Source organism: Gymnoscopelus braueri (assembly GCF_963280865.1).
Source record: "Gymnoscopelus braueri genome assembly, chromosome: 9".
Classification (NCBI taxonomy): Eukaryota; Metazoa; Chordata; class Actinopteri; order Myctophiformes; family Myctophidae; genus Gymnoscopelus; species Gymnoscopelus braueri.
Window position 1 is genome coordinate 21,497,903 of NC_137610.1, and position 19,068 is coordinate 21,516,970.

The 19,068-nt window shown below is 40.4% G+C and overlaps 1 protein-coding gene across 2 annotated transcripts in view; it reads left to right on the forward strand.

The window, feature by feature from the left end:
• The first annotated feature begins 1,602 nt into the window (after positions 1-1,602).
• The window catches only part of rhcgb (Rh family, C glycoprotein b), a 49,605-nt gene continuing 32,139 nt past the window's right edge, over positions 1,603-19,068 (forward strand). The window contains exons 1-11 of one of the 2 annotated variants that reach the window (XM_080438344.1): positions 1,603-1,935; positions 6,868-7,060; positions 8,082-8,232; positions 8,733-8,880; positions 9,306-9,472; positions 9,710-9,847; positions 10,248-10,384; positions 10,996-11,120; positions 11,583-11,656; positions 12,069-12,136; positions 13,360-13,415. In XM_080438344.1, the coding sequence (XP_080294470.1) occupies positions 1,713-1,935; positions 6,868-7,060; positions 8,082-8,232; positions 8,733-8,880; positions 9,306-9,472; positions 9,710-9,847; positions 10,248-10,384; positions 10,996-11,120; positions 11,583-11,656; positions 12,069-12,136; positions 13,360-13,393 (1,458 nt within the window). In that variant the 5' untranslated portion in view covers positions 1,603-1,712 and the 3' untranslated portion in view covers positions 13,394-13,415. Of the gene's footprint in view, positions 1,936-6,867; positions 7,061-8,081; positions 8,233-8,732; positions 8,881-9,305; positions 9,473-9,709; positions 9,848-10,247; positions 10,385-10,995; positions 11,121-11,582; positions 11,657-12,068; positions 12,137-13,359; positions 14,564-19,068 lie in introns of those variants that run through there. The other variant, XM_080438343.1, reaches the window with a different exon arrangement.

Genomic DNA, 19,068 nt, shown 5'->3' on the forward strand with positions numbered 1-19,068 from the left:
GTATACAGTAACAATATATACTGTACATGATCCAGTGTATTCTGACCCCTCATAGGACATGATGCTGTTAGAAGTTAAGAGCACAGTTTTCGAATTGGCTCGGTTAGTGTCCTTTAAAAATAAGGGTGAGCAGTTAGTAGACTAATAATCCACTGACGAATACCAAATGCTCGCCCAAATCCGGCAGTATTCACCTACTATTCCTAAACGTAACCTCAGTAAACTATGCCTAAACCTAACCTTATTCCTAAATGTAACCTCAGTAAAATGGTGCCAAAACCTAACCCTATTCCTTAAAAACTATTCCTTAAAGGGGTAGTTCACCCCCCAAATAACTTTTTTTCTATTGATTACTCACCCCATGGAGCCTTGAATTCATGGATATTTTTTTGTTTTTGTCGCATTCCTTCCTTTATTATTTGATTATAATAAATTTAGCCCCATTGATTCCGGTAGGAGACACAAATGCATTTGTGTCTCCTACCGGAATCAATGGGGACACATTTATTATAATCAAATTATTGGCTTAGGAATGTGACAAAAACAAAAAAATATCTATGAATTCAAGGCTCCAGATGGTCAGTAATCAATAGAAAAAAAGTTATTTTGGGGGTGAACTACCCCTTTAACCTCTAAACTTATTTCTAACCTTATCCTCAGTAAAACAAATACAAGAACCGCTGGTCCGTGAAAAGAAGTGGGGGCGAGCGTGTTTTGGGGCGAGCCCTCCGGTTACCTTCACTGACACCTGGCTGGATGCACAATCTCCATTGGATGTGTATATAAGGTAGTCCCTGATGAAATCCAATTCACCACATAATGATCTTTAGAAGATTTTCCCGGTTATATGTCGAGTCGCTAATCGACAGACTAGCAGACAAAACCAACATAAAACACCTCTTCTGGGAGAGAATAGCTGTGGTTGTGCGCGCCGCCATCTTGTCTAATCTAATCTAATTGTGGTCCTGTGCATTGGTGGCCCTCAATTTGTGATTCAAATTTGAGGTAGATCAGACACTTGTTCAGGATTCACAGGATGTTTTGTAAAATAGGCCCCACCTAACTCCACACCAGAGATAATGTTTACAGATTTTTGTGAATTTTGGACAAAATCTGTGGGAGTAGGTACAAAGTGTGTGTTTTGAAGAAAATGTGACATGGAAGAAAACCTAGTTCGGCAGAAGCGGGTGAGTTGCATCATGATGAAAATGTTAATCGTACAACCTATGCCAAAATGCAAAGTGGCCTGGTATAGTGCCACCATATGACCGATTTGAGTTTGACGCTGATTGGTCCAGTGGTGGGTGAAATTAGCCTGCACAGACAGACAGACACAGACAGACAGACACAACACACACACACACACACACACACACACACACACACACACACACACACACACACACACACACACACACACACACACACACACACACACACACACACACACACACACACAGGGGCCTCCCAGCCTGGCGGCCTGGCAGAGGTAATCATACAGAAATACAAGAATGTCCCATCGTGGAGGCACTTCAGAGTGGGAGTGTCCTGATGTTATTCCCAACAGACACACCCACAGCCTCACCTATAGTATAGTATGAGATGCTCACAGCCCGTGAAAACTTCTGTCAGCTTTCATAGCACAAAGAGGCTCTTTAGCTTATACTGTACCCGTGGACCTTCCTTTCTTTATTTTAATAATAACATCCAACATGGGCTGTATTCAGAGCTTCAGGGAATTTTGTGACCGTTCAAAAAACCCCAATGTTCGAATGAGTCTTCCTCCGGTTTGCTTTGTGTGGCAAATTTCCATGATCATCTTGTTTGGCGTTTTTATCCGTTATGATGAAGAATCCGACGCACACTGGATAGAGCACAGACATCATGAAAATATATCAAGTGACATTGAGAATGACTTCTATTTCAGATATCCAAGTAAGTTGACCAGCTCTCTTTTATTTTTCCCTTTCTTTTTATGGTTCTGTTTCACAAATGACTGATTGGTAAATTAATTATGCTTATAAGTTTATAATTACTTGACACCACAAATACTTTTGTATTTACTTTTATATAAATATATATTTATAAATCTATACAATGTTCTAAGGCATTCTATAAGTATTCACCAATAAACATGTAATTATTTATTTTAAATCATTTTAGTATTACACTGTTGCACCGCCAAAAAAATAACTTTTCAATTCACACACAATGCCTGAAACTGTGCCAACGACGCATATTATATTATTCCCAGCAGGAATGATAAAGATCTGACACGCACAGGTGCACTGTTCCCTTGGGGTTCCCATTGTATCATAGTCTACCTAGTATATAGTGTATATCCATGTTAACCCTTATTTATTCATATATTTATAGATACAAAACATGTCTTTAATTCAGATAATTTTTCCAAATGCACTTGAAAATTCGACCCTATATTTCTGTATTTAGTACTCTATCTGTGTGTTGCCATTATAGTGTATCATCTAACCAGTTACAGAATGTGTGTGTGTGGGAGTGGTTGAATTGAATGAGCGTACCCCCAAAACCTGCAGTGTCAATGTCAGGCCATCACAAGAGACCATCTCTGCAGAGGTGTTGGATGGCTGATAAATGAACTTGGCACAGTTTGTCGTTTATTGTGCAGAGCAAACCAGCAAATCTTCCTGACAGGGTCATGGGATCACATTTACTGTACTTTGTGTGACTTCAAAGAGGTACATTATTTCAGTCAGGGACAGTCTGGGACTCGGCTCAAGAAACTGTTCAGCCTGATGGAATCTATATCATTTCTGGATGGTAGTTGCCAGTCTTTGTATTCAGCGTTTCTGCCTCTAATGTTTCACAATGTAATGGAAATCTATTGTAGTCAGCGCTGTGCCAGAGAGTTGTATTATGGGTATCATGATGTGTACCTGTTGGCTGCTGTAAATGATAGTGGCTAGTTTATGCTGGTGCTTGCTGACGGTGGTGGTGTGTGCTGGGAATGACGGAAATCAAATGCCTGTTCACGTTGAAGAGGAATGTGTTCTAGTGATGGGCGGTTTTCTACTTAACACAGTAAAATCCATAGTGTTAATAGTAGGGGTGTAACGATACGTTTTAACAACGATTCGATACGTATCACGATACTTGGTTGTCGATACGATACATGAACGATACAGGTTAATTTAGAACGATACGATACGTTTCGATTCAGCGATTTAGTCGATACGATACATGAACGATACAGGACAGGTTAATTTAGAACGATACGATTCGATTCAATGATTTAAAATCGATATAGTAACTATTTATTTACCCAAGAATTCTGTGTGAAAAATAAATACCTGGATACTGGATATAAACCCCTCTTTCTCTTTTCTTCTTCTTAAAAGTACTTAGTATTGATATAATTGATTATTTGCATTGCAGAACGATTCGATACGATTATTTGCATTGCAAAACGATTCGATACGATTCAAAGTCAAACGATACGATATTTAGCTGTTTGCATATCGATATAGTAGATCGTTGAAAATTCAAAACGATGCATCGATGCAGTTACTGTATCGTTACGGGCCTAGTTAATAGTATGGGTCCATTTGGTTCAATTTGTATTCTCTCAGGGTTGAATTAACACAGTTTTTACTCTTTAAGCCAAACTGTTGATTCCATGACAAATATTATTCTTGCTTATCAAATAGGAGTGTCAACCTCATTCATGAAAGGTAGTTCTAGGAAGTATCCTGCCTTTTTGTTATATTTCAGCTACATATAAGTCATCACTTGAATGAAAAAATATATATACTTATCCATTTGTAACTCAGAGAATGTACAAATACATGGAGCCGGATTTACGCACTCTCAGAGTTAAATTAACACTGAGGATTTTGCTGTGTACAACAGTCACGTTCATCTGTCAGAATTGCCACAGTTGAACTTGAACTTGAACATGCTCTTGTAGAATGCACCGTAAATACATGCGTTGTGTCCTGTAGTCACGTTGACATCCTGTTATGTCATGCTGTATACCCCCATGCCCCCTTCCTCACCTCCATGTTTACATTGGCCTTTCTCTTCCTAGCAAAATATGTACATTCACATTTAACCACTTAAACCCCATATGGTTGAGCGGAGTCCCTCAGGGCTCTATGCTAGTGTATTTTCAGTTTTCTGTTATTGTGGGTAAGCTTTGACTGAAAATAGCTTGTGGATCTGCTATTTTCCGCAAAAGCTTTCTCCGCAATATACTGGGCAATATACTGGGCAATATACTGGGGTTTAAGTGGTGATGTTCAGAATTTGTTGTGAATGGGCTCTTGCACCCTGATGTGCTTCACATAATAATAACTATTAAAATATATTTATTTTTTAAAAGCACTTTTCTTGACAATGTTATAAAGTGCTTAGACACAATGACATGGAGTAAAATAAATTAAATTAAATATTTTTGTTCCCTGATACCCTGATACCCTTTTCTCCCAATTTTAGTCATTATGCCAACTCTCAAATGTCCCCACACGTGTGTAGTCCCTGTTGCTGCTGACCCATAACGTTGGTAATGTGGGAGGGTGTAGACGAGCACGTGTCGCCTGTGACTCACATGGAGCCACCAGACACTTATTTTTCACCTGACAACGAGGAGTTTCACCGGGATGACTTAACGTATGCGGGGGAACACTCCCAGTTCTGCTCCCTGCTCAACAGACGCCTTGACTAACCTGTAGTTGCTATAGGGCAGAGCAGTGGCGGCCATTTTGTGGTGCCACAGATCGAAAGCCCGTTCATTTTCCCCATAGAGATTTCCGAACCAAGCCATCCAGGCTCCTGGTGAATCATAACCATAAAACATTTAATTCTGTGTCAAAAACTTTTGAATATTTAATCATATTATAATATAATTAAATATTCAAATATCTTTTGAAAAAAATCACACATTTTCATGAGTTGAAAACAAATTGAAACATTTTTCAAAAAGAATTTCATGAATAAAATACAAATATCAAAGAAATTCCCTAAATTATGTTTAGGAAGTAGTGAAAAGTAGTGAAAAGTGTGAAAGAAAAAGTGATCTTTTGCACTGCGTTGCGACCTTGTAGATCTGCTATTTTCAGTTTGGGTTCCGGGCAAACTTATAATTGCTCTTTTTAGTTAGTGGAAGTTAGCCACATGTTTGATCAATCTGCAAAATAAATGCTTACCAATAGCTTTCTCTTTATTTACTAGAAAGTAAAATAAAGATATCAAATTTTTATTCTGTTGTTTAGTTAATTATTGGCCAACTTCAGGAAATTGTTATAATTTTGCTTCTAATTAACTTTGAAAGGTAATCCAAGAGTCTAAATCCATGTTTGTGATGTCCAGAAGTGTATCTATTACTATGGTGCAGTGACAGTCATGCAACCTTTCCTCATTCGCATGCACTTATCTGTTTCTTGTTCCCGATGATGAAGTACGTAGGTGTGCAAAAATAGACAATTTGGTGCTGTTTGACAGGAACTGTTTGCTGATACTTTACTCAATGGTGTATCGTCTTCCACATGGTATGTAGTTGGAGGCTTTCCATCCTGGAATCTCTTTCGTGTGGCCTCCTTGGCGAGATAGAGAGTCAGTTCATATTTGATCCTGTTTGACAGGAACTGTTTTGCTGAATCATTCTCCAATGGTGTGTCGTCCAAATGGTAAGTAGTTGGAGGCTTGCAACCCTGGAATAACTTCTGTGTGGCCTCCTTCAGTAAAGATAGGAGATTGTAGTGGTCATACACTTCATTGATCTCCCTATACTCTTTGGACTTGCTGTCCAGTGTGGCTGTGAAGTGGTCAGCCTACTGGGCACATGATCGATGACAGCTTTCCAATTCCCTGTAGCACTGCCATTCCATCCATGAGAGTTACCTTGATTTTTTTAGAGGGGATGAGCATCACTGGTAGTATTTTGTGCTTGCTGATCAGCATCGCCAAAGTCATCACTAGTCCTCTCCTGGTTAGGCAGTTTCTTGAGTATGGTCATTAGCTGATCTTATGTGCATAGTAGGTCACCACTCACTGTGAAGAGGGCACGTAGGTGGGCGGTGAACTTGTGATGGCCAATGACTTCTACCAAATTGATCTCTGACCATCCTTCAATTCACACCTGGTCAGCCAGCTTGTGCAGGTTATAGCTATTTCCTGGTTTCAGCTTATTTATTACATAATTTATGCCAATCATGCTAATGACAAAGGGCTGCATGATTTAGTTATGGTACGGTAATAATGTCTGGACATGTAAACATAGACTTAGCGTCTATGAGAGTCTGAGATCAGCTCTCTAAGTTGGAAAAGGTGAAATATTTAGTGATTTCCTGATTTGTATCGTACTTCTGTATAATTATTTTATGCAAATTATGCTAATGAGGAGAGGTTGCACGACTGTTATAGATTCATTTCTGGACAAAACATCACAAACATGGACTCTTGGATCACTTTCTAAGATAATTAGAAACAAAATTATAGCTATTTCCAGCATCCCTATTCTGGGCATGTCATAATAGGTGTACATTCCATGAAAATAGCAGATCCACATGCTCACAACGCAATGCAGCAGATTGTGAGATTGGCTAATTTTGGTGAAGAGATTTGGTGTAGAGGGAAAAAAGGAGAGTAACAAGTATAGACCCCTGATTTGGGGTTAAAATTTCATGTACATATGCCTTGAGCAGAAATACATTGGTCAGCACAGTGTTCCTTTATCATGCCAACCTATTACAAAATAAAGGATTTTTAAGCTTTTCATCATTTCATATACATCTTTCTTTTCCTCCTCTATTCCATCTCTACCTCCTTCATGTTCCTGACTCCTGCTGCTCCTCTTTACTGCTCCTCCCTCCCATCCCTCCTCATCTTTAGGTTTCCAGGACGTTCACGTGATGATATTTGTGGGATTTGGCTTCCTGATGACCTTCCTGAAGCGGTATAGTTTCGGTGCAGTTGGTTTCAACTTCCTCATAGCAGCCTTCGGCCTCCAGTGGGCACTGCTGATGCAGGGCTGGTTCCAGTCCCTGGACTACACTGATGGAAAGATCAAGATCGGAATTGAAAAGTAAACGCTCAAGAGGAACACTTCTCAAACCACTTAACCACATTAACCCGCTCTTTTGGGATTTTCAAAACATATTTTTTCTTCTAAATTAACACTGAGGATTTTACTGTGAATGAAACTATGCCCATACCTTATCGATGAGACCAGCTTTGACATTATGATCCTAAAATAATATAAAAATATTTATTATTATTATTAGTGGTGAGATACAGATTCACTGATTCTGATTCTAGCTGAATTTTCTAGTTTGAGAGGCACTGGTACACTTACTATATGAAGAGAGTTTAAAAAGGACTGATTCAAACCAAATCAATTACTTACAAATTAATTATTCAAAACAAGGTACATTTCCTCTGAATAAAAGCTATAGAGAGACTCAAGGTTATATTGCTATGGACAAGGACACAACATTTAGAATACTTGTGCTTACAACCAGATTACAGCCATGATATGACAGTATTTACAATTGCATGTTTCCTTTCAACTTCCATGTCTCATGCCTCCACCTGCACAGTTTCAATATAAACAAGAAATATCTTGGAGGACAAAGTGGAGAAACCTGTCAGACAGTATCCCACAGACATAGATACTCCCAACAGGCACACAGTTACTGCAATAATCCCAAAAAAGAACAGAGCATAAAAGAGAGAGAGAGAGAGAGAGAGAGAGACCAACATAAGGTTACTACTCTTTTAGTGGAGTTATGAATAGTTATGGTGACATGTACATAGTAATTTGAAGCATGTTAGAATCAGTGCGTGACAGAACGTCTGACAGATACATTTAATTTTTCACATATATTGTAGTGACAGACTTCAGATCAGAAAGATTTTTTCAACATTCTCGAAATGTTTTATTTAACTCTGAGAGTGTACAAATAAAATGTGGTTACAAAATGTTCTACCCTCTCACTGTGCACACTCTCAGAGTTACACTTGAAAAAAATGAACACTGAGGCTTTTTCTGTGTACCTCTGTGAACTTTACTGTGGAATTGACTAGTCTTTGTGTTTTTCTCTCAGCCTCATCAATGCAGACTTCTGTGTGGCAGGCTGTTTAATAGCCTACGGTGCTGTGCTGGGTAAGGTCAGCCCGGTCCAGCTGATGGTGCTCACTCTGTTTGGGGTCACCTTATTCGCCGTGGAGGAATTCATCATCATCAAGCTCATACATGTGAGATTGTGTGAACCACGTTACTAATTTCATATCATATTTTTGAGTCTGGCATGGCCAGACTAATATCACTGCGTAGATATTAGTCTGGAACTTTGGTGTGGAAGATTCATTTCCAAGGGCCGGTTACAAACAGATTCAAACGTCACTGCAAAACATGTCCCACTTTGAATAGTGTGCTTTGATTTGTCACCCACAACTCTGGGGTGAGAGAAATATAATTCAAACCGAGGAGTAGGCTACCAGACCAATCTGCACAGGGCTATTTTGTTTTAGGTGTGGCAGATTCGTCTGGTTTCTAGGCTTGTTTTTGAGTGCATATCCAGTAGAATTCTGTGTTAAATTAACTCTCAGGATATTCAATTCTTTGTTCTCTTGAAATCTGTTCTTCTCACATCGCACAGTTGAGGAATCTTGTTATTACAATTTATTTTAACAGTATGCTGCTGCTATGTACTGTAAGTATGCTTACATTTTGTAATTTGTAATAACCCTCTTAGGCCAGAGATGCTGGAGGCTCCATGGTGATCCATACATTCGGGGGTTATTATGGACTTTCCATCTCGTGGATGCTCTACCGGCCCAACCTCGACCAGAGCAGTCGCCTGCAGGGCTCCGTTTATCACTCGGATGTCTTCGCTATGATAGGTGGGCCTGTTTCTCTTACGATTAGAATCCGCAGGGCGTAGACGTTTATCCCTTCGCCTCCTCACGGCACACCACTAGTGCAATTGTCTCCGAACTTTGCACAAATGTAAGTCATGGGTTGGGACATTCAATAGGCTAGCTTTCATGCTTTCAACTATCATAACTTTTTTTTTTTTACTTTTATTAAAAGTCACATCCTTCCCCACATTTTGGTTACAGGTAGTAACTGCATGAAAGGTGGTGGTGTGGGGGGGGGTATGGGGTTGGGGCGCACGAGAGTCTGGGGGAGGGAAACATATATATCCATTATTGAGATATATCGGCCTATTTGTGATTGTTATTGTGGTCTGATGCCTCTCGGAACATGTTTTACACACCTCGAAATCACACGAAACTCACCACATCCCACTCTGTGTTGTGCGTAGGAACCCTGTTCCTGTGGATGTTCTGGCCCAGCTTCAACTCAGCCATCACAGACCATGGTGACGGCCAGCACAGAGCTGCCATCAACACCTACCTGGCGTTAGCCTCCACTGTGCTCACCACCGTGGCTATCTCCAGCCTCTTCCAGAAGCACGGCAAGCTAGACATGGTACTGCACTGTACAATTATTCATTTCCATTGTGCATGGATAGAAAAATAACTAACAACATTTACTCAGGTACTTGAGTACAGTTCTATGGTACTTTTACTTGTATTTTATTTTACTTTACATGTCTACTCCGTATAACACCTGATAGTCAAATATTGTACTTTTTACTCCACTTCAATTAGTTGACAGATTTAAGTGATTAAGGAGCCTCTCACATTTCTTTCCATCTCTGCTCAGGTTCACATCCAGAACTCCACGCTGGCTGGAGGGGTTGCGGTGGGCACTGCAGCAGAGTTCATGCTGATGCCCTACGGCTCTCTGATCGTAGGCTTCTGCTGTGGCATAATTTCCACACTGGGATACATTTATGTCACGGTAGTTCAGCATTTACCTCTTTGTGTATTTTACAGTATAATCTAATCTAGTCTAGTAGTCTCTCATCTCCCTTTTGATTTGTGGAATTGATCATACCTAATCCTTTCAATAAAGGTATTTCTATCTGTCTGTCTGTCTGTCTGTCTGTCTGTCTGTCTGTCTGTCTGTCTGTCTGTCTTTCTTTTTTTTACATATACAGTATATATTCCATGTTCTCTGGATTAGTAGTATGCTAAATGATTGGTCCTTAATATTTTGAATAATATTCAAACAGTATGTTATACTGTATGTAAATTAATTGATCCCTTCTGATTTCTTCATATTTCATGCTTATTTGTAACATAAACAGCATACATAGTAAGTGTGGCCGAACGCCACTGACTTGACTTTCTTCCCCCAGCCGTTTATGGAGAAGTATCTGAAGATCCAGGATACGTGTGGGATTCATAACCTCCACGCCATGCCAGGTGTAATAGGTGGCATCGTGGGTGCCATCACTGCTGCGGGTGCCACTGAGGCCGTCTACGGTCGTGAAGGGTGAGTAGTAGTACTCACAGCTGTTGCAGCGTTGAAAGTAGGGATGCACGTGATAACTGATTAACTGTAGATTGATCGATACCGATACTAATGCTGATTGTAATACAAGTTAACAGTATTTACCTTACACCTGTTAAACAGTAACAATGATTCTGGGCACATATAAAGACTTAAAAAACAACAACAGTGCATTGTTATTACCTGATTTATTAGGCCTACTAAACACTACACTACACTTTGTTTCTAATAAGTGTCTGCTTTTTCACTACTGAAGATGAGGACAAATCAGTTCAAACAACTTAGCAGAGCACAAAGGACCACAATGGAAACAAGCCCCTGGGGCTGTTTGTGATATCCTTTTAGCATATCCTACCTTTGACTGTACTACCTGTACTGTTAATAAGCATGTTAATAAAGTATTCAATCAATCAATCAAAGAGCCAGTGCCTTGCAATGTTACCAACGCATTCAGTGAGCACAGAATTAATGTGTCATATAATATCAGCTCGAGATAAAGCAATTTTAATGAATTATTGGCTGACAATGATATGATAAACGACTTGACCATAAAAGACCCAACCATTGACAATAGCCAACATTTTGTTTTGAAGGTTGATCAACACCTTTGACTTCGAGGGTCCTTGGGCAGACACCACGCCAACAAAACAGGGTGGCTTGCAGGCTGCAGCTCTCTGTGTGGCCATCTGCTTTGGTGTCGGTGGAGGCATATTTGTTGGTATGTGTGTGTGTGTGTGTGTGTGTGTGTGTGTGTGTGTGTGTGTGTGTGTGTGTGTGTGTGTGTGTGTGTGTGTGTGTGTGTGTGTGTGCGTGCGACTTTAACCTCTTAACCCCTAGTTTATAGAGCCCCCCAGGGGTCTATACTATGCTTGTTTTCACCCTGCAACTAAGTATCTTTGCTGAAGATAGCTGGTCTACAAGCTCACAACATGTAACGTTTTGCAACGTGTTGTGAGTTTGTAGATCTGCTATTTACGCCAAACGTTAGCCCCAGAATAGGGATACATACAAGGGTTTAGGTGGTTAAAGCCTAATTCATATTTTGTTGTACGATGGTGTATCTAAAACTGATCTTTAAGCAAAAACAAATGTGACGTGACGTAATCAATTATTTTCGGAGAGTGACAGTTGTAGGCCAAAGTATAAATGAGGCTTCAGAGTCTCTTTCTATTCTCCTCAGGCTGCATCCTCAGAATGCCCATCTGGGCAGATCCAGCTGATGACAATTGCTTCGATGATGAGCCTTACTGGGAGGTGAGAGGCTCAGCATTCAAATAGCAAAGCATCACATTATTAATGCTCGATATTACAGTAGGCGATACGTTATATACGCTTATTAGATAACCATATTCGTCAGTCATTTGCTGTTCATTAATTATTCAAAATCAAGTGCTCCTTTGCAGGATTCTGAAACAGAGCCCAGATTTTTACCAAATAATAACAGAAATATGCCAAAGATGTTCTTATTCTGAAATCTAAAGTCTGCCACCACTGTTTACAGAAACAGTGGTATCATGTTTTCTATCATGACACGTTACACAGACCATGTATTTGTAAGAATATAATGCCAACAACATGTTCTATTTTTTAAATATTTTGTTGTTGTTTTTTTCTGAATAGTGATGGGTAGGCCTATTTGTATTTATTATTATTTTTTTATCCACAGCTTCCTGATGAAGAAGAGACCATTCCACCTATCCTGGAATACAATAACCATATGGTGAACAAGGACATGTAAGTGTTGCCAATAGGCTCTATGCACCACCAGCCATATTATCACTTCCTTCACAGGTGTTACCAATGATACTAATGAAGGCTCTGTTCCATTTAGTGTAGCACAGTGGTTCTCAGAATTTTCTATTTCCCTTACGGGTCCATTTGGTTCCATTTGTACACACTCAGAGTTACACACCCGTAAAGGGCCATTTGGAAACCCCTTAGAGTGTTTCCAGTGACCCAAAATTCACAATATCAGCACCCTGACTCTGTTTGACCAGAATGGAACAGATTGATTGATTGATTGATGTACTTTATTTAGTAAGACATGAGAACAACAGTAAATGGAAGTACAAATTCACAATACAAGGTCTACTACTAAACTGGAAGACTCATTAAGCACTGAGCTTGTTTAAGATGAGATCCCCATGCACACAAATCATGATGACATATAAGAGACAGACAGATATACACACTACTATACAGAACGTCATACAATCAGCTTACAGGTTACTGGTATGAAGAGTGAAAAATATGTACAAGAAAGTAATGTGTACAGAGCCCTAGCCTTCATTAGTATCATCGGTAACACCTGTGAATGTCTTCACATTATAGCTGCTGTGCATAGAGCCTATATGTAGTAGAACAATAGTTTTATGTTAACACTCACATGATCCATGGCGGTGTCTTTGTTCACTTGTAGCACAGTGTGGTAAATGTCCTCACGGTGGCAGCAGATCCCCATTTAGTAATAATCACGTGTGACTCATTGCAATTCATGTCCTTTCACTGGGGACTACGTTGAGTACAGTGTGAATGGACTTCAGATATGAGTGTACGTGCCACATGTCATGATGGAAACCATTGTTACCACTGTTGTCCCTGTCACTGTTTTGTTTATTATGGAATGACCACTCTCTCTCTGTGCTGTTTGTTGATAGGGGTTTTGTGGCGTCTCAAAGTGACCTTGTTGGCTTGTTGTAGGCCTACTTGTGTATTAGCTGGTCTGGGAATTAAAATTAAACGCTTCCCCAAGGTTTTGTTGTGTCAATTTGTAAATTGTCATTGCAAAAGCAGAGATTTTTATTGAGTTGAGGAGCAGAAGATATTTGTTTTATTGTTTATGGTGACTGAAACTCCAACTGGCAGTATTTATGATTAGTAAAGCAAAATATTTACAGTATCACTTTCTGTGGTCATATCAGTTTCATTGTACTATAACATTATATTTGTTTTTGCAGGGCGGAGTCAAATTTCACTGTGGAGCAGAACTGATGACAGGCCATAATCTCTTTCACCTTAAGCCCTATATTTGATACTTCAGATATTTGAAAATATCAGATCTACAAGCTCACAAAGCATTGCATTGCGGCGAGTTGTGAGCTTGTTTATGTGTTATTTTTTGTAAATATGAGAAAGTGTTTAACCAAATCTTTTTAACGTTTTTTTGGAGGGAAAAAATGACATATTTTGGGACACCAGGTGGTTAATCTTGTGACATTTCTCCTGCTGGACACTTCTTTATTACACTTCTTCGACATACCATGATGACAGCTATTTTTATTATAGTAGGCTATAAAAGTACAGACAATTCATACTTCTCAATGAAACACTAATCCAAATTGTGTTAATTTAAGAGTGTACAAATTTGTTTACATTTGTACACTCTCAGAGCTACAAATGTATAAATGAACCCTCATTTTATGTACATCAGGACAGCAACCATAATGTCATTAAGATGCAATGGTGTCTTCATTTAAAAAAATAAGTTGTGCTTATTACAACCTGCTAACAGGTGTGTAATTTCCCACCATGCCAGATCATGGACAGCATTATTTTGGCCTGCAGGGGAAATAATCTAATTCATCGTTGTTACATTTTAGATCTATTAAATTTGGATCAATTTGATCCAAACTGCACTTTAAGTTGATGATGCTTTCATAGTTCAGCGTTCAAGGCTATGAGTAAAACATATTTGTTGTTAACCAATAGGCCAAGTTTGAAATGAATGCAAGAGAATTGTCTTTTATCATACAAATATTATTTGCATTTAATGTGTCTGTTTAAATAGTTGTTTGCATTATCGTTTCCTTGTATTGGAAATATTTTGAAGCAAAAGTGCTGTGAAATTGTAATTTTATGTGTGCTGAATGGATAATGGATAACCTTTACATTAACACTTACTGACTGTCAAATGTGATGTTATGGGATATGAATACATTAATGGAAAAACAGAACCATTGTACCATACTACATGTAGGATTTACGATATCACATTATACTCCATCAAATAATTTAATACAAAAATTATTTATTACATTTCTAATATTTGTATTGATAATTGTATTGATTGTTCTGTATTGACAGCAGTGTATTTTCATCATCCTTGTTTTGAAGAGCAAGCTGGATAATTGAATTGCTTGTAATAGTAAATAATTCAATTACTTCTTTGTGTTGTGATGTTCATTTATGTGAATTGGATTCAGTCCCTCTTTTTGTTCATCAATGTGTTTTAACAAAATGTACCATAATCACGAGGAATAGGCTACTCAGTAAAATCCATATAATTAATGTATCCATTTGTAACTCTGAGTGTGTATAAATGTAACCAAATGGACCTATTGTATCAGAGTTAGATTGACACACAGGAGTCAGGATATATGGTTTAACAAAGTGGTTCTCAAATATTTTCATGTCAAGGACCCCCAAATTGATATGTATTTGGCCGTGGACCCCCCATATACAAATATTTTGTGCCAGGGACCTCCATTCAAGATTTGTGTTGTCAAAATGTTTCTCAAAAAAGTTCAAGATGTTTTAGAAAATAGCACATCTACAAGCTCACAACGCATTGCATCGCAACGTGTATTCAGCTTGTAGATCGGTTATTTTCAAATAGCTGATGAATGTAGGGTTAAAAGTGTTTAAACTGATTTTGATAGGGACCGCTGGTGGTCCCCGGACCCCACTTTGAGAATCACTGGTTTAAGGACTTTGCCCCAGACGACCCATGGGTTGACCCCACACACTCTCCAGAGACGTCAGACTAAGGGCAAAGGTCACACCCTAAGGGTCTCTTGGGACACAGGAGTGACCAGAAACAAACTGGGGACAAGCTTCATCATGGTGACCTCATGTCAAAGGTTAAGCAAAGAGCCAGGTCACTGGCAGGGCTGTACAGGTATGGTGGCATGCTTGCAGACACAAACAGAGCGTGAGAGATCGATTTGCAATGGAAAGGAGTACAAGTTTGATGAAGACAATTAGAAACAATATTATTTATGAAATGATTAATTTAACTCTGAAAGAGTAAAAATGGGCCCTCGAGGGGTCAGGATTGTGCTGTGTGTGTAGGATGAATCGATGCTATTTTGACTTTGACCATGTCCTTTCATCATGCGGTTTATTTCTACTGTATATAGCCTACCCCGCAGACGCTACTACTGCCCAGTCTGTCGAACATTTTTGATGCACACTGGATAATGCCAACACGAAATTTCCATATTCTCTGTATTCAGTTTTCCCGGCCGTGGCGTTTGATTGGCTGGGGAGAGCGGCTCACGGTGGGAGCGTGGACGATTCCCACACATGAGTAGCGGCGAGGAATCCATCTCCTCATCTTTCTTCTCGCTAACAAAGGCAGGCTTAGCGCTGTTTCCCTTTGTCATCAGTAACGTGTTTGAGTAAAGGAGGTAATGGTGCCACAAGTGCTCCAATTAAACGAGATGCAGCCCTGCTGGGAAGAAAGGGAGCACATCAGCCCTGCCCACCCCCCAGCCCACCCCACCCCATGCATCCACACACACTGGGGCCCCTCTCTCTCGGCCCCTCTCGGCCCCCAAACTCCGCCACCACACCCCGCCCCACCCCACCCCCCCCCGGTCCCCGCCCCAACTTTGTGTCCTCATGTTTATTCATCAGCCACTTAAAGGGCGTATGCAGAGGCCTGTTAAAACTAAATCAGAGACCTTTTTATGATACTAGACCTTCCCCTCGGAGGTCAGAGGAGCCTTCCCTTACGGGATCATGACCCCCACCCACCCCTTCCCGGGCCGGGCCGGGCAATGTGGGGCCCTCTGGGCTGAACATTCGAACGCCCCAATCTTTACCCTATACTTTGGACAGATATTTTATGCTGACCGATGACCCAACACACTGTCCCTTCCACAGATAAAGACTGAAACAAAACTACTCAGTCTAGAGAAAGACAGTGAGACGGAGAAGAGCAGCGATGCTCTGCAGAGCACTGGTTCTCTAAAAGTGGGGGTCCATCCCCAGGGGTCCATCAGAGGGATCCAGGGGGTCCCCAGTAAAATGCGGAACAGTTAAACACATAAGGTATGGTGTGAGCTTGTGATATTTTCAGAAAATGTTGACACATTTTTTGAAATATTGACAAATCTTCCGCGGCCAAATACATTATCAAGTTGGCGGTCCTTGACTTGAAAATGTTTGAGAACCACTGCTTTAGAGAAGGAGGGAGCTTGTTGGGGCGAGAGGGGGTGGGGGGGCGTCAAAGAGGGAAGAACAGGGAGCGAAAGAGGCCTCACTTTCAGGGCTTGATGACTGACTGCCTGCCATCCATCCAGGCTCAATCAGGACCCCTGATTGACAGGGCGAGAGAAGGAGAAGGGTGGGAAAAGAGGGGTCGGCACGAAAGTTTTAGTATGGACGCCATACAAAACATACTCCAATACAGGGGGCCACCGAGACGCTCATTAATGAAAAAGAACATACCAGGAACTGTGTATGTTTTTTCTCTGTGTGCCGGTGATGCTCGTCGAGGGGGTTTACCTTAGTTTGTAATCTGCTATACATTGTGGGTATGCACATAATAGTAGTACGGTAACTCTGTGGGAGGTCATGTTATTGTCCAGTCTCGATTAATTGTTTTTCCACATCGCAGAAACACGTTGCGAGGCGTTGTGAGCTTGCAGAGCTTCTATTTTTTCAGAATATTTGACTATTTTCACTGAATATTTGCCTACTATGCCCACAATAGGGATGCTGGGGTGGTTAAAGGAATTAGAATCAGCAGAAAGTTGAAATATTGCCATATCAACATACTTTTCTAATTTGATATTGTCCGGGACATTTTCAAATCACTGCACCATAAACCTCTTTACAAGAGCCAGAGAGAATGCAAGAGGACCTGCAGGGCTTATAGATCCATTCAGGCCCGCATGTTCACTCTCTTGTAAAGAGACTTGTAAAACCTTGCCACTGAAAACATCCACAAGTCCATAAAACTGTTTATAAACTATTCAGTTTCCTACTCCTATCCCTTCCGTTCGGTTATGTGTGTAGCACACATTTTGTGGCGTGCAGCTTTAGCAGTGGTGGAAACAAGTACTCACATTTCTTACTTAAGTAAAAGTATCAATACTGCAATGTAGAAATACATTGCAAAGTAAAAGTCCGGAATTCAAAATTGTATTGAGTAAAAGTACAAAAGTATTGGCATCAAAATGTACTCAAAGTACCAAAAGTAGAAAGTACTCATTATGCAGAAGGTCCCATTTAGTTTTCAAAATGTATAAAAATCTGAGCTTGTAGATTGGCTATTTTCAAATGGCCGAAATGTATATAGGGCTGAAGTGGGTAATGTATGTTTTGTAATAATAATCAAAATCTACAAAGTAACTAAAGTTGTCAAATAATTGTTGTGTAGTAAAAGTACAATATTTCCCTCTGATATGCAGTGGAGTAGAAGTAAAAGTAGAGAACATTGGAAATACTCCAGTAAAGTAAAAAATACCAAAACATTTACTTGAGTAAATGTACTTTACACCACCTTGGTTATTTCATTGCAGGTGTGACTGGCCTCCTGGTGAGTTGCAGTATGAACAACCAACGTCTCTTTTCCACAACAACAACTAAGTGGACCGTGCAGTTCTGTGTAATGTATTTCACAGGTTTCTGGATTTGTTTCAATACGCTACGGCTCGCTTTCAGATCAGCTTCTTCTCAGAATTTTGGGCCCTGCTTAGGGGGTAGGCTTGTAGGCTACTAACCCTGAGTTCTGGGAACTCATAATTCAGAACTTATAATTTCACAATTGTGTGTTGTGACGCGTTGTGAGCTTGTAGAGGTTTTTTTTACGTACCAGGGGTGGTACGCCATTAAAAAAAACACGGCAGAACCTGGAAGGTTTCAGGTTCTGAAAGGTTCTGGGTTAACCCTCCGTAGTCGAAAAGCCTGTTAGAATTGAGTATACAATGGACCATAATGGCAACAAGCCCCTTTTGACAAAAAAACATGCTTTTCGTGTCATCCTTTTTGGCTTTTTTTACTGTACTGCCGTACTGCTAACAAACATGTTAATAAAGTATTCAATCAATCAATATTCAAGTGACTAGGTTCCCTTTCTGCTGCTCACCATGGACTACAAAACACAAATCCCAAAACGTCATTCCCTCCTGAGTTTCCTGTGTTTAAAGCCCACTGATGAACTTTACTGCCCCCCCCCCGCCCCCTCGTCCAGGTATATCCACACAGGTCTCTCCAGGCCACTGACCGCCCCCAGAGGCTGCTTAAGTGTCCCTATCGGACCACAGCAGAGAGGAACAGCAGATTAACCATGATCCTATCCGCTCACGGCTAGCCCCCTTCATACGCTCCGTTACACCAGCATTTAAAAGGAGGAGGGAGCACCATTCAGGCCTGTGATATGAATCCCAGACATGGGGACAAGAACAGGCCTTTCACCCGGTTTCACAGAAAAGGCCCTTTCTGGCACCGGCTAATTCTGGTTGCTAGGGACTCCTGGGTTCAATGGCGGACTCCCGTTGTGAGGGGACAAAGCCTCCCAGTCATCCAACGATGGTTGCTAGGGGAGGCAGAATGTATGGGGAGGGACGGGCTGCCGTTGTCCCAGACGAAATGTCTCTCTTAAGACAGGGGCAGGGTCTGGTGATTGACAGGTGGCTACACGCTCCACTGCGGATCAC